The sequence below is a fragment of the Triplophysa dalaica genome, chromosome 21 (genome assembly GCF_015846415.1).
Source record: "Triplophysa dalaica isolate WHDGS20190420 chromosome 21, ASM1584641v1, whole genome shotgun sequence".
In the NCBI taxonomy this organism is placed as follows: Eukaryota; Metazoa; Chordata; class Actinopteri; order Cypriniformes; family Nemacheilidae; genus Triplophysa; species Triplophysa dalaica.
This window is the reverse complement of record NC_079562.1, coordinates 4,361,002-4,375,445: the sequence shown is the minus strand read 5'-3', so window position 1 is coordinate 4,375,445 and position 14,444 is coordinate 4,361,002. Positions and strand designations below refer to the sequence as shown.

The 14,444-nt window shown below is 38.3% G+C and overlaps 1 protein-coding gene across 1 annotated transcript in view; it reads right to left on the bottom strand.

The window, feature by feature from the left end:
- The window catches only part of col6a1 (collagen, type VI, alpha 1), a 28,997-nt gene extending 20,095 nt beyond the window's left edge, over nucleotides 1-8,902 (bottom strand). The window contains exons 1-13 of the mRNA XM_056734966.1: nucleotides 8,646-8,902; nucleotides 7,272-7,401; nucleotides 6,599-6,799; nucleotides 5,846-6,005; nucleotides 5,306-5,419; nucleotides 4,937-4,957; nucleotides 4,811-4,831; nucleotides 4,635-4,679; nucleotides 2,678-2,731; nucleotides 839-883; nucleotides 706-732; nucleotides 552-578; nucleotides 421-465 (exon numbers count right to left, since the gene is read on the bottom strand). Of these exons, the coding sequence (XP_056590944.1) occupies nucleotides 421-465; nucleotides 552-578; nucleotides 706-732; nucleotides 839-883; nucleotides 2,678-2,731; nucleotides 4,635-4,679; nucleotides 4,811-4,831; nucleotides 4,937-4,957; nucleotides 5,306-5,419; nucleotides 5,846-6,005; nucleotides 6,599-6,799; nucleotides 7,272-7,401; nucleotides 8,646-8,727 (972 nt within the window). The 5' untranslated portion in view covers nucleotides 8,728-8,902. The remainder of the gene's footprint in view (nucleotides 1-420; nucleotides 466-551; nucleotides 579-705; nucleotides 733-838; nucleotides 884-2,677; nucleotides 2,732-4,634; nucleotides 4,680-4,810; nucleotides 4,832-4,936; nucleotides 4,958-5,305; nucleotides 5,420-5,845; nucleotides 6,006-6,598; nucleotides 6,800-7,271; nucleotides 7,402-8,645) is intronic.
- Between the last annotated feature and the right edge of the window lie 5,542 nt (nucleotides 8,903-14,444).

The window sequence follows — 14,444 nt, the reverse complement described above, 5'->3', positions numbered from 1 at the left end:
AAGATTGTCCAAATAAACCAAAAAAGTGATAGACGTCCATGCCGTTTGTTCTGAGATGAAATAAAAAAACATGTAGACAACTGTACATAATGTTAATCTGAAAACTCACACAGTTTGTCAGAGAAAGCAATAAAGGAAGATGAGATAAACATCATAAAGATATGTTTGAATACACAAGACTTTTTTACCCAGTTACTTTTTAAATACGTTTTTGATAACCTTGTGTTCTGTTTATATTTCAGAACTGAGTTATATCTGTTTACTGTGATTTTGCATTTTGGATCTCTCCCCATTTACGTAAAAATATCTATTTTCAGGCTCCATGCAGTATAGATTAACAATAATAATGAGCAAATTATGACTGATTTTTTATTCCCTTTAACATTTTGGGTGCTATTTCTAGACACCAACAACACTCACCTTCCTCCCATCAATGCCATCAAGACCATGTTCTCCTTTATCTCCCTGAAATTCAAATTAAAAGTTTTCTGTGCATGACAACGACAGAAAGAAACAAGACTGAAACGAATAAAGACAAATGTTCAGCTTACCCTGAAGCCTTTATGACCTCTGTCTCCCTGTGGATGAACAAGAGTTTATAAATGACACTGTAGTTCAAATATGAATCCTTAGACGAATTCGGACATGGAACGTGTGCTGATAAAATTAGTTTTAAATCAGGAGCAAAACTCCCTCTCTTTTTACCTTATGACCTCTTGTTCCTCGGTCTCCCTAAAAGAAAAAGAAAACAATACCGATTATTTCCATAGCAAGAGCACACAAATCATGTCTAACGTAAACAGATGTAAATATTTGTGAGAGTCAGTATTAGACAAACCTTCATTCCTTGGTAACCGACTGGACCCGGATCACCAGCATTTCCCTAATAGGACAGATGGAGAGAAAAGAGAGTCAGAGACTAATACAAGAGGCTTGTTGGATTTGCTTCTTATAAACAGCTGATGCAGAAATGTTTGTTAACAATGCGACTGCCTCCCTGACCCTCTTCATGTTAAACTTAAACTTATAGGGGTGTGAATAACAGGACTAATGACATTATTATGATTAGAGGAAAATAATGAAAGAAGATTATCGGTGAAAAACAGAAGGTGAATTTTTGACATAAAAAATCTTTCTTCTACCCATGGTTGAAATTTATAGGCAATAGTATTGAAAGTACTGTAACTTACCATCTTTGATAAGTTGTTAAACAGTTAAAAGTGGCTTTTGGCACAACACTGTACATTTAAGGTCATTCAAATTACTAAAAAAAATCTTTAGGGTATTTAGCAATCTGCCAAACCCTTTGGCACAATAGCACAATATATATTAAAAATTTTATATGACATATAACTTTTTTCTCTACTAAACTCTTTGTAAGTCACTCTGGATAAAAGTGTGTGCTAAATGTAAATGTAATTTTCAAGTATTTTAAAAATTACAGTACACATACAATGTAAAACTTTTCGCAGCAGGTTTGCCAGTAACTTACTGTAGATTTAATGTACAATTTAGTTTTAAGCATAAACTTTCCTAGTTAAGATATTTCTTTCGTAAAACAAGACTAAATATCTTAGGTCAATTTTCTTGTTATTTAAATGTATCGTAATTTAAGAAGTTTTAAATATTTTAAAAGAAAACAAGAGAAAAATGCTTAGGAAGAATGTCATTTTTTTGCAGTGTTGATGTGCTAATGTTAGTCTATTCTTGCTCGTTTTGAATCTCAAAAGTCAAAGTGTTTTAATTATGATTAAAGTAATTGAAAAGAGTTCTTATTGGAAAGTAAAATAAGTAGAAATTAAATCTACAGTAACATACTGGGAAACCTGCTGCAAAAACTACAGCAAAGTTTTACATTGTAGGACATTGAAAATGAAGACATCAAGTGATCAAAAAAGGTTTCTGAAGTCTACTGAGGATATGCCACCTTTGACTTTATACAAGAGTCTTACACTGTTAACATTGTTATGTCTACACAATCAGCATCCACTGTAAAATAATGGAAAAGCTGGCTCACTAACCATAAACTATCTAATAGGTTAGCTGGATATCTTCCAGCATCTATGTGTTTTCACTTTAACTTCGAGGGCCAAATTTCTGAACAGGTCCTCATTACATAGCAAAACCCCAAATGTAAGAACAGTGTTTGTGTATTTGTACACTGTGTGTTTGGCAGAAAGGATGTCATTAAGCAAATTTAGAGTGAAGCTCCATCATTTTGACAGATCATGAAGTTTTAACAGCTGCAGAAAATGAATGAGACCAGACCTGCATCTGCGGGTCACTTCAGGATTTTGCTTTGATTTGGTTATCGAAAAGAGATCAGGGGACATATGAGACAGTAACAGGAAATGATTTTAGACCCACGTGAAAATTATGAATTGGTTCTTTTTTTGTTATTAAAAAGATTTTTTGAAATCACGTGAAAGTTCTTGTTTAAAAAGTGATTTGTTCTTGTTTTGAAAAGGTAAACTATGCAAGTTTAATACTTTAGTTTAGACACTAACATATATGAGGAATAATAATGCTCGCCCACATTCCAAAGGTCTGCACTGATTTCTGGATCAGAAGCAAATAAAACACAAAAGGAAGTGCCAGAGGAATTCATCTGCAGGCCGTTTCCTCTGTGCATTGAAATTTCTTCACTTTCTTTATAAATTAACAGAAGATTGCTTACCGGAGCACCAACATCTCCTTTCTCTCCCGGCATGCCTGGTCTTCCAGGTTCTCCCTGCAGGAAGAGTAAACTTTATTAACAAAGTCCTCATTGAAGGTCAATATAACATAAATACATGTAAGATTTTTTCAAAAGTTTTTTGCACTTGGAAGGATGGGTGATGATAACAAAAGCAAATGTATCATTTTGTCTCTTCTTTACAATAGTTACAGTCACGGTTGGTGTTAACTAAACACAAGAGCAACATGCAGGATCCACATGCAGAGTGTATTTTATTAATTGGAACACTGAGGGAAAGCAAAGTAAACAAAGACACAAACAAACACAAGACCAAACAAACGAAACGCAATGAGTTTTATACAGATGTTATGAGTTCTAACAAGTGTAAGGTGCATAGATCTGGGTAGTATAACGTGGACAAGACTACATAGTGGCAGGAATCATAAAGTATTATTTAAAATTGTGGACGATCAGATAATATAACGAAATGCAAAATGGTGGACAGCATACATATCACTATATGAAGCTGCCCCCAACAGCAAACCGGATAATTGGGAAAATATCTATTGGGAGAGGTGAGCAGTTCAGGACAGAGAGGAAGAGGGACATGTGCTGGGGACCACAGGAGAGCCAAGGGAAACTGAGGCCAAGGAGCTGTCAGCAAGGGTGGAGCTGGTAAAAAGAGGATCAGGGTGTAGCTTGAGGCCAAGATGGGACTGGTGGTGATGGTGACCATAGAAGAGCTGGAGAACAGCGTCTCAGCGGTGACAAAGGTCAGGGCAGACACAATGATGAAATAGCATGGCTAAAGACCCCAGAGGAGGGTTGGTTGGAGACCAGGGCAGTACAGGTGAAGATCACAGCAAGCGAAATCAGGGACGGCCATTTTGGCATAGCAAGAAACACAAGAAATTTGGAAAGTTACAGAATGGATGGCCGCTTTGGCCATAACAGAGATCACTGGGGGCACAAGAAAGTCATGGAAGACCGCCTGTGGGGAAGCTGCTGCTGCCTCATCCGTGTCTCGGGAGGCGGCTGTGGCCTTATCCGTTTCTAGGAGTGTTCCTGTGGCTTCGTGCACCTCTGGGGACATTGCTGTGGCCTCGTCCGACAAAGGGGAAGCTGACATTGGGTTGTCCGCCTCTGGTAAAGGGGAATTTGTACTGGTTTTGTCTGCTTCTGGGGTTGTTCCTGTGGCCTCGTGCACCTCTAGGGATGCTGCTGTGGCGTCGTCCAACAAAGAGAAAGATGATATTGGGTTGTCCGCTTCTGGAAATAGGGAATTTGTACTGGTATTGTCAGGATCTGGGGGTATTCTTGTGAACTTATGCACCTCTGGGGATGTTGCTGCGGCCTCTTCCGCCTTTGGGAAAGCTTCTGCGGCCTCGTCCACCTCTGATCATTGGGCCATTGGTCATGGGACCTTTGGGACCATCGTTTTTAGGATCACCAGAACAGGCAAAGAAATGTTTAGGGGAAGGGCCCCTCTCCACTCTCACCACAGTGAAGGGGGAACCACCCAACAATAAGGCACGATCCACAAAGTCTACAAAGGTCCCCCGAAGATCATTACAGGAGAGTTGAGCTTTAAGTGGTTGAGTCTGGAGCAAAACATGTCAATGAGATAGCTATCTGAAAAGCTACTTTGATTGGCAAGGTCCATGAATTTACGGGTGTGATCCTCAATGGAGCGGACGACTTGGCGAATGAATCAAACTCCTTTTGGGAGTACGGCTGCTGGGTCACAGTTGGTGTATACCAATAAACACATGGGCAAAAGGCAGGATCCAAGCACAGTGTGTATTTTAACAATCCAAACACAGAGGGAAAGCACAGATAAAAGGGACATAAACAAATGCAGGCAAAGAACACAAGAGCTACCAAAACACAAAATGGCGGACAAACAGGAAGAGACTTATCAAAATGCCGGACAGACGGGCAGACATATGACACCTACTTTGCTTCCTGGATCTCCAGGGGGTCCTTCACTGCCTCCAGGTGCCTATAAGGTGAACACCAACACCACGGTTATAGGTGTAAATATAATATACAACAGTAAATAGTTATATCTATACAGATGGACAGCTTTCTCACTGCTGATGTTTGAATAAACAGATAATTAATGTTACTTACATTGCATTCAAAGGAGCAGCACTGATGAAGAAAACATTGATAAGACACAATTAATATCACAAAAATATCTGAATGTACAAAATCAAACAAATTGCAATACAATAAAGAAAATAAGGAGCAACATACCACTTCTTTTGTTTCGTTCGTCTGAAAAAAAAAGAAGGCAACATTAACATAAACATGTTGGCAGGTGACCTAAAGTCATGCTTGACATTTTTGATGGAGCACCAATGAAGGACATTTAGTCATTTAAAACGGTGATGTGTTCACGTGTTTTGAAAAATCTGAGTTAATAATATCTGTAACACAGACCTATAAATTAGAATAGATTGTGCAACAACTTTTTATGTCTTTTTCCTAAATAAATTTCAAGCAATCAAAGCCTTTTGTTCAAGAAAATTAAATCTGTGTGTCTTTCACTCAATCAGACCCATAAATCCACAAGAGAAGTACATAAACAATTTTGTTGTGGCTCGTTTGTGTCCTGACACTCACGATAATGTGAATGATGTTCCGTATGGTTGTCATTTGCGTGCTGAGGGATTTATCTGCAGCGGTGAAGTTTTGTCTGAAATTCTGGTTTGTGGCGATGACAGACAGTCTGGTCTCCTGGAAATAAAACAATTAAACAAATGACAAATTAATTCTTGCTTGTCTCAATGTCTCTATTTCTCACACATCCTAAAATGTATTATTATGTCCTAATAACTTTGCACAGACAGGCTAATGACAACAAGCATGAAGTTTGCCTCACTCTTCAGCTACTTAAATCGAGTTACTACTCACGTAAATAAGAAAAAGACAATATTTGACAAATGCAGTAACCAACAATATTTAAGAATAGATCTGATGATCCATAGCACCACAAAACATCAGTAACGCCAACTTGGTAACACAACTTATGTTCAGTTCAAGATGAGTAACCTGCAATTTTATATTCAAACCGAGATGGCGATATAGAGGCAAAGGTCACGGATTGTAGCTTTCACTACACACGACAGACCTCTGATCTGTGTTATATTTTGTGTACGGTACCTCCTGATCGGGTGAGATGGCCACAGCGAATACTTTGATGCGGTGTTGTCGGGCCTCATTGGCAGCCTCCTGGATCCCACCACATGGCTCCTTGTATCCGTTCATAGGGTGACCGTCTGTTACCACCACTATGTATTTGTTATCATGATAGTGGGAGCCCCTGGAGCAAGAGACATTAAAAACGGTTACTTGCCATTTCTTTTTGCATCATTTCAAAGGAAAGGATTTTGAAATTCATACGAAATTATTCTTTATTGTTGAATGTACACTGACATTTTAACTCAGTCTGAAAGGTCCAGTGTATAAAATGTTGCGCCATCTAGCAGTGAGGAGGTTGTGAAGAGCAACCGATGGCTCACTTAGCCTCTCCTTTTCGAAGCATACGGAGACTGGCACAGTACTATGATATTGTCACATATTCACTTCTTTGCTGAAGTAGATTTTTACGAAACATGCTCTGTAGCGGTTTGTCCATTAAGGGCTTCCGTAGAAAAAACATTGGAAATTCCACGTTAGGGGACCCACAGTGTATGTAGATAGAAATAGCTCATTGTAGTGTTAAAAACATAACGCTCTTTATACACCACTGAAGACATGGTTATGTATATTATATTGCACCAAAAAATAAAGCAAATGGGACCTTTAGGTGTGTTTTTTTGAATGAACTTGATTTACTTGAGTAATTCGTGTCGTGTTCCACAAAGGGAAATACTCATGTGTGTTTATGTATGCATGTTCTTTTAATGCACATACGCTTTAAGCAGCTCGGAGATACCGTCCTTGATGGCACAGTCAGTGTTCGTTCCCTTGCCGATGTATCTGATTCTGTCAACGGCAGCCTTCAGGTCGGCCCGTTTCGTGTTCAGGTCGACTAACTTCATCACAAGCTCAGTATCATCACTGTAATGTAGCGCTCCAGAGTTCCAGGTAACATTACGATCACATGGCTGGCTCCTGGCAACAACAGAACACTTGATCAAATCAATGCAGTAATGTAGACATGAATGTTAACCTGTTCTCACTGATACAGTAAAGGTATAATGTCCTACTTAAGTAACATTTTATTTGTTTAACTAGCAAATACATCAGCGATCGTACTGCTGCACAACACAAGACTGATTTTTTTTTAACAATGCTATTGCAAAGAACTTGAATGTGTATTTGTCACACATGAACAATTTATTTCTCGTTTGAAAGTGCCTTACAATTTTCTTTCCTGGTCATGTGATCTCAACATGACAGCCCCCATGGGTAGGGACCACCCTTATGTGGAATAAAACTTCCTTTTTAATGCCATCTTAATGACATGAGTGCCTTAAGTGGACAGCATTTTAAACATATTGTCAACTAAATTAATTTCCTTGGGTATAAAACCGTTTTTGAATGTTAAAAAGAAAATTGATGAATTCATAATTATATAACATACATGTCTTTCAGCTCATCGATGAACATTGTAGTGAAGGACTTGATTTGGTTGATGTAGTGCTCTGGTGGTTTAGCTCTGAGGGCCACACTTTCAGAGGTGTCCAACACAAAGAATAAATCCACAGGACAGTCTGCAGGGAAAAAGTGGGACAATCGCAAAATCCAAACACATTAGCCATTTGATTTGCTTAAGAGCTTTCTTTTTGTTTTGTAAGAAGAAAGTGAAACAATTTCCCTGTTCATAATATGTTTGGAATCACCAGGTTATAAAAAAACTGTTTTCCAAAAATATGCATGAAACAGTTTAACTATATAGTTTCTAATTAGCTAATTACAATACAATTTCCTTAATATGACCATTAGGGTTATCTAAATGCTCAGCTCCCCCTATCGGTGGAGGATCACCTTGGGGTGGATTATCATTAAATTGGCTGCCCAAAACTGTGCATCACCTGACCTGTTTTAAGTATTGCAGTCATGTGACATTACAGATGCAAGGTGAATAACAATAAATTAATACAAATATTTATAGATATATCTTGTATAAAGATCTAAGAGTCTATGCAAAACAGGACTTAATCTTCCCTGATGGTATAAAGAGACCTATAACAATATCTAACCATATACTAAACATCTCTTTAGGATAGTCCTGTCTGATTAAAACTATAATTACTGTATATTGCAGGAACAATTATATTAGTTGATGTGTTTTTATCACCTTATTGTAGCACATTCAACAACTTTTATATAAGAGGATATCCTGCATCTGGCCGAAATTAAGGCCTTTCAGGAACGATATCTCTTCAAAACACAAGATGCATGCAGCAAATTCATTTCAGAGCATTTGCTGAATCATAACTCACTGTCATGACTGTATTCACATTCAATCATAATACCTGATCTGAGGTTTCTGTTGTCAATCTTACAATCTTCAAATGAAACATGCAGCTCCAAAAAAACATTCGCATTCTGTCTGAACAGTGGCCATAGTCATATGTGTATGCCATGTCATCATTTTACTGTGCAATACTTACTACTTTACAACCCTATACTATACCTCACTGAGCTACTGTATGCACTTAAAATGTGTGTACTGACTGTACACACCGTACTATAACAATAGATAACTAATCTGTGCACTATTATAACAAAGCAAAATCTATTAAAAGTACCCACATAGTTCAAGATGGTTATATGAGCAGCATTTATTTCATGCTAAAGATGCATTCAATGTGTGTATATTATTTAGCCATGACTTTTACGCACAAGCCAGCAGCTAATGTAAAACATTAATCCATGCAATAAGTATAAAAATAGATTATTTAAGCATAACAGAATCAACATAACAAGAAGGCTAAATAATATATATAAATACCTCTGAAGGATGGTCCATCCTGAGCGGAGATCACTGCCCAAAGTGCGCACAGAGCGCCTAATATAACTCCATTACGCGCCATATATTCCGATGAAAGTCCTACACGTTAACCGTGCGAATCGAAACTGATAAACGCACAAAACTGAACGATACGAAGGAAATGAGGGTACATGAAATAAAAACAGGTTTGGATGAGATGAAATAAACGGACAGTGTTACGCTGCGCCCGCTGAGAGCGCACAACAGAGTGAAACGCCTTCAAGCGAGAGAGGGAAAGAGGTGGAGTTCAGTCTGTTCTTCAATGCTCCATCCATGCTGTTTGACACAAACTTTAGGCCTTGGAAAATATCAGGTTAAAATTGTATTGTATAAAAAGTATTTAAGGTAAGCATGGTGGTTCAGATGATTCCTCAACTTTTTTATAGAAATGACTTTGTGACAAAAGAGGAACGATTCATGCTATACAGAACACATCTCTACATAATTTGTTAATATGTAAGGACAATTTTATAAACTATTAAGATTATTTTAAAAGGTTATTAATAAATGCATTTTTTATTTTAACCACAGTCTCCAAAGAAACATACTCCATTCAATTGTGCCTTCCTTCCTAAAATAGTTTTAATAATTTTTTTAGGACAGTGGTGCAAACGTCAAAAAGTTACCAGAGGCAGTAGCCATGGTAAGATTTGCCAAAGCATGATTACCATAGAAACATACTGTTGTGCATTTGTGCGTAATGCAACAATCCCTCGAATGCCTGAGATTTACATGGATGTGCATGTGACATGGAAAAATGTGGTTTGGTTGGGAAGAAGCAGAAACATGCTCTGTTTGAAGTTACACTGTGGGAAAGAAGTGTACAGAACACACTGATGATGTTATGCGCTGTCAGGATGGGCTGAGTGTCAATGAAGTTTGTCTGTGTGAGGGAGAAAGAGATGGGGTTATAACAGTGCACTCAGGGGGTACATGATTGTCAAGAATTTTGGGGTGATAAGTTTGAGAGAGAGGGGGTGTAAACGAGACATCTGACAATTCTTATCCAGAGGGGGAAGGTAAAGATCTTTTCACATCTACATCTTGTCTACATGCAGAACGAAAGAGAGAGAGACAGAGAGAGAGAGAGAGAGAGAGAGAGAGAGAGAGAGAGAGAGAGAGAGACATAAATAACGGCACTCCCTCTTCTGTCTTTCATTGAAAGAGACACAGCGCCACCCATTTGTGACGTTCAACATGTGAATTACACTACAATGAAATTTGTCACCATGACTCTATGAGCCTGGCCTCTTCGGATCTCAGTCTCTCTTTCTCAGAGCCAGCATCTTCACAAATTTTGTTCTTCACTGCCAATATACAGAAGATTTTCTTAAACCTCTTTTTATATTATGGCAGTGATGAAAGCAGGTTGAATTTGTACCTTCTCATTCAGGACGTGTACCAAACTTAAAATAGTTCCTAAATGAGCCTTGAAAGACAGGTAGTCGATTGTTGCCAATAAAAGAGTTTTGTATATTGACTCCATACACATGGAAAATGCCTCCAAACATACCAGATCAGTTAAGCACTGGAAACGTATAATGGTAAAGTTGAAAAATATTTCTAAAAATGGAGACACTACACCCATTGTGTGTCCAGCAGTGGTGCATAAATGGCTAAAGGAAAAACAGCAGCATGGTCCTGCAATACAGCAATATTTTCCCTTTCTTGGCTTGTAATGGGACCAGAGTCCTGAGCTGGAGTAGTCATGGAGATGTGGAGGGAAACATCAGGGTGGTCCCTGGGTACTCCCTGGCATCACCACGACACAGTAATGATTACCATGGTACTTAAGACTCACCATAATGTTTACACGGTACTCCAAAGTAAAATAACAACAACAAAGGGTGATTTGCTCAAGTGTGAATCGGGCTGTTTTTGTTTACGATCAAAATTGTTGCCTGGCGCAACCAGAGGAGACGGGTGTGTTTTTCCCCCTGAAGGAGGGCAACACTTGGATTGAAAATTCGGGAGACCATTTTCTGGCTCTAGCTCATCAAACATTTTCCACTGATCTCATACTCTCGCTTATTTCCTTTTTTTCTTCCATGGAATAAAGAAAAAATCATTCTGAACCCCAAGACGGAGAGGAGAAAGAGGGGAAAAGCATCTGGTAATAATCGGGATTTCATAGGGGAGGTTTACTGTAAATCTGCGAAGAATCTGACAGCTGCGCTGGTTCCTACAGCCTGAGCTTTATAGACTTGAATGACATTAGGTGTTTTCTTCATTTTGTTCATGAGACAAGCACACAGTATTGTGAGAATTAAAACAAAATTTAAGGGGTGTTACAATATGGCATTGACAACAACCATGATATTAATCACCTTTATTATTGATGTCTTTATATCACACATACAGATTTCATCTGACACGCACGCAGGGCCCAAAGTTGTGTTTGGTTATAATTTAACAATTTATATGAATATTAATTTATATGAATATTTGATTGTATATTAATTGTATTAAATATTAAAACTACTTTGCGGAGGTCTGCTAGAAGTTCAGTTTGGGCCATGTAACGTTTGTTTATGTTGTTGCTGCTGAAACCCTCAATAGCTACATACTTTCTCTTTGGCTCCAAAATATATTTACAAAACAAAATAGACTTACAAAACTTGCAATTAATCAATTAAATTTAACTACATATCATTTAAATGCATGAACAAAATATAATTTAATTATAATATCATGATAATAACATTCATTCTTAAATTTAATTCTTTCCCAATATGTGGGAGCCCAAGAGTTCATACATTTGTATGATGCATAACAAGAGATAAGAGAAAAATGTTCAAAGTTAAGTGCAGACAGAGAGGTCAAAGTTCAGAGCCCCTAAATGAATGTTATGCTGACACTGACTGGGGAGGGAGGGGTTAAAGTAGACTTCTGGGAGTTGCCTGGGGATCCTCAAAGGTTTAGATTTTCACAGGACAGCCGGTAAATCTTAGGACTCTAGGCCATGCAGCAGGGTCAAAAAGTTCAAAATTCAACAGTCTGCATTTAAAGAAACGAAATGAGATAGTAGGGGTCTACTTTTTTGGTATTTCCAGCTCTGTAGCCATGGTTGACTCTGGAATTCTTGTCATTTTTGACGTAGGAAGAGTGGCAAAAGCATTCATCTAAGAAACACGAATCAATGATACAGTTGTATCCTCCCTCAGCTTATGAATCTGAATAATTCATCAGCATGAAGCAGTGAGGATCCCTTTTTTCACCAAATGAATGGTATTCAGTATTATATCTGAATCTAAATAGGAAAGACTGCAAAAGGATTTTCCATAGAATGAGCTCATATGCTCTTGGGAATGTCTCTTAGCAAAAATGAACCTAGATGCCAATTTTTAATACAAAGACGTTTGTTCCACATATCTGAAACAGAATGATACGTGATTCCTGTTATGTGATACAATCCAAAGTAATCTGCTACGTGAATTAATGGAGACGGTTTTATATTTTACAGGAATAGATGGTCAACAGATGTTGTAACACAGTCCTTCAGACGTTCAGATCATCTACACGTCTGTTTTAATGTGGTGGATGGATGGAGAAGTCCATTCCGTTAATTGTAAACTCATGTGCAGATGCAGACTGTCATCACCTGTTGTTGCATTTCCTGCCGTTCTCCAAATCTTGTGATCATGCAATTCAGCCACACTATTAAAATGCCGTAACGTCTGGAAAGCACATTATTGAAAAAACACCTGCGAAGGGAAGAAAAAACGACACGGCAGCCTTCCAACGGAGAATAGGCTCAAATTACATTTCACTCCATACTAACCCCAACTGTTTGTACATGGACATAAATGTAAGAGTATCTTAAATCATTTGGCGTGTTAGGGAGTTCTCAAAAAAATCTGTGGATCTAGACATGTACTCCAAAAAAAGGTGCTTGATAGGTTCTTCACAGCGATGCCCTTGAAGAACAATGAAACAGAAAGGTTCTTCAGATGTTAAAGGTTCTTTATGGAACCCAAAGGATCTTCTATGCCATCGAAGAACCTTATGAAGCGCCTTTTTTTAAGAGTGTATCCACCAAACATATGGTTCCATCCTCAGATTTCCGGGTGGGTGGTGTGCGCCAGAAAGTAATCACTCTGCAACGACTCAACATCCTAGCAACCACACAGAAACACACTAAAACTTTGAGCACTATAGCATTGCCATGGCAACTACCCATAACAGCCATACATGATGTTGCTGTGACCTTTGCATGAGTAAGCATGACCTTTTCTTTTTAACTGTATGACATGATCGTAAAATACATATTCCACACTAGACTGAAGCAATCGTTTCTTCTTGAATCTTGCTTTGTGCACATTGACATTGTCATGTTAGAATAAGGGTCTTGCCCAAACAGATGCAATGTAATAAGCAGCACACAATTCTCTATAATATCATTATATGCTGTAGCATTAAGATTTGAGATCACGGAAATGACTAAAGTAGTAAAAGATGTTCATGTAAAGGGGATGTGCTAATACTTTTGTCCACACATGGTTATGATTGACAGCCGGGACAGAAAGTGCACACTTTACTGAATTTGTGATAAACACCTCAATCCTCCTCATTGACATTATTTATCATTTTATGAGCTGTTGTTCTGTTACAACCTTGGGGTTTTGAATGTTGGTGGGCAATGGTATTGTTAGGATCCGGCATGTGGATGTTGGCCTGCCAATGGCAAGGTGTGATGCTTTCACATGTGTGTCATGGAAAATGAACAATGCATGGCTGAAGCTGTATTTAATTAAATAACCTCCTGAGAACGTAATTGGATAAAGAGAGAGAGTCAAATATAAAGAAAAAGACTAATATGACCACAAGAGAATTAGTATTAATCTAATCACTTCAGAAATACCACTCCAAGGATTCATTTGTAAGAGTCATCAAGGATTCAAGTATAAAGAGCTGTAGATAATTAAACACAGACGTGAGCTGTGAGCGCACTGACACTTCCATTAATCTTAAAGCGCCGTCTGCCAACCAGATGTAGAAATCCAGCCGACTAACAAACCACTTTTCTCCCCTCTGCTTTCCTTGGAAACAAGCTAACAAGCATTTGGACAAATTCATAAAGCTTTGGACTAGCACAATGTTTACCAAAAAAAGCATGCATTTTCTTTGGAAGGCAGGATATCTGGTGCGTAGAGAGTTCTGCAGAAGCCGAGAGATGAGGGAGACAAAAAAAGAATGAGTCCATGATTTCAGAGAAGTGTCAACGGATTGCCAATATCTACAAAGACAATGAATGCATCACAGCGCATTATAACAAATCATTTGTAGAGAAACCCCATGAATCCTCTTCCATAAAAACATTCACATTTCACAAGAAGCGGTTTGGCAGGAAGACTGAGATGTTGATGAATCACAATGCAATGAGGAGCGTTAACACTTTTGCTCTTTTGCACTACTGTGCTTCACTGCGTGCTCTGTTTTCTTTTCTTCTACGTTATTTTTCTGTTGTCCTGCTTCAGTGGTCCATGTACCGCGGTGACAGATTGAAGATAACTGCCGGAAATGGTGGAAGGAAGGAGACAATCAGCTATGATGCTAATGAAAGTAATTAGAGACCTCAAAAGAGACAGACTTCCTGAGCAAGAGTCCCACCCAGACTGACCATATTCACCTATCCGTCATTACTAATATTTTTTATAACTTACTTTTCGTGTTCAAAGCTTACAATAGAAAGTAACACTGGTATGGCACTGTGGCTAAACAGACCCAGAGAAATTAGATTTCCTCGTTTGTCCTGACAAA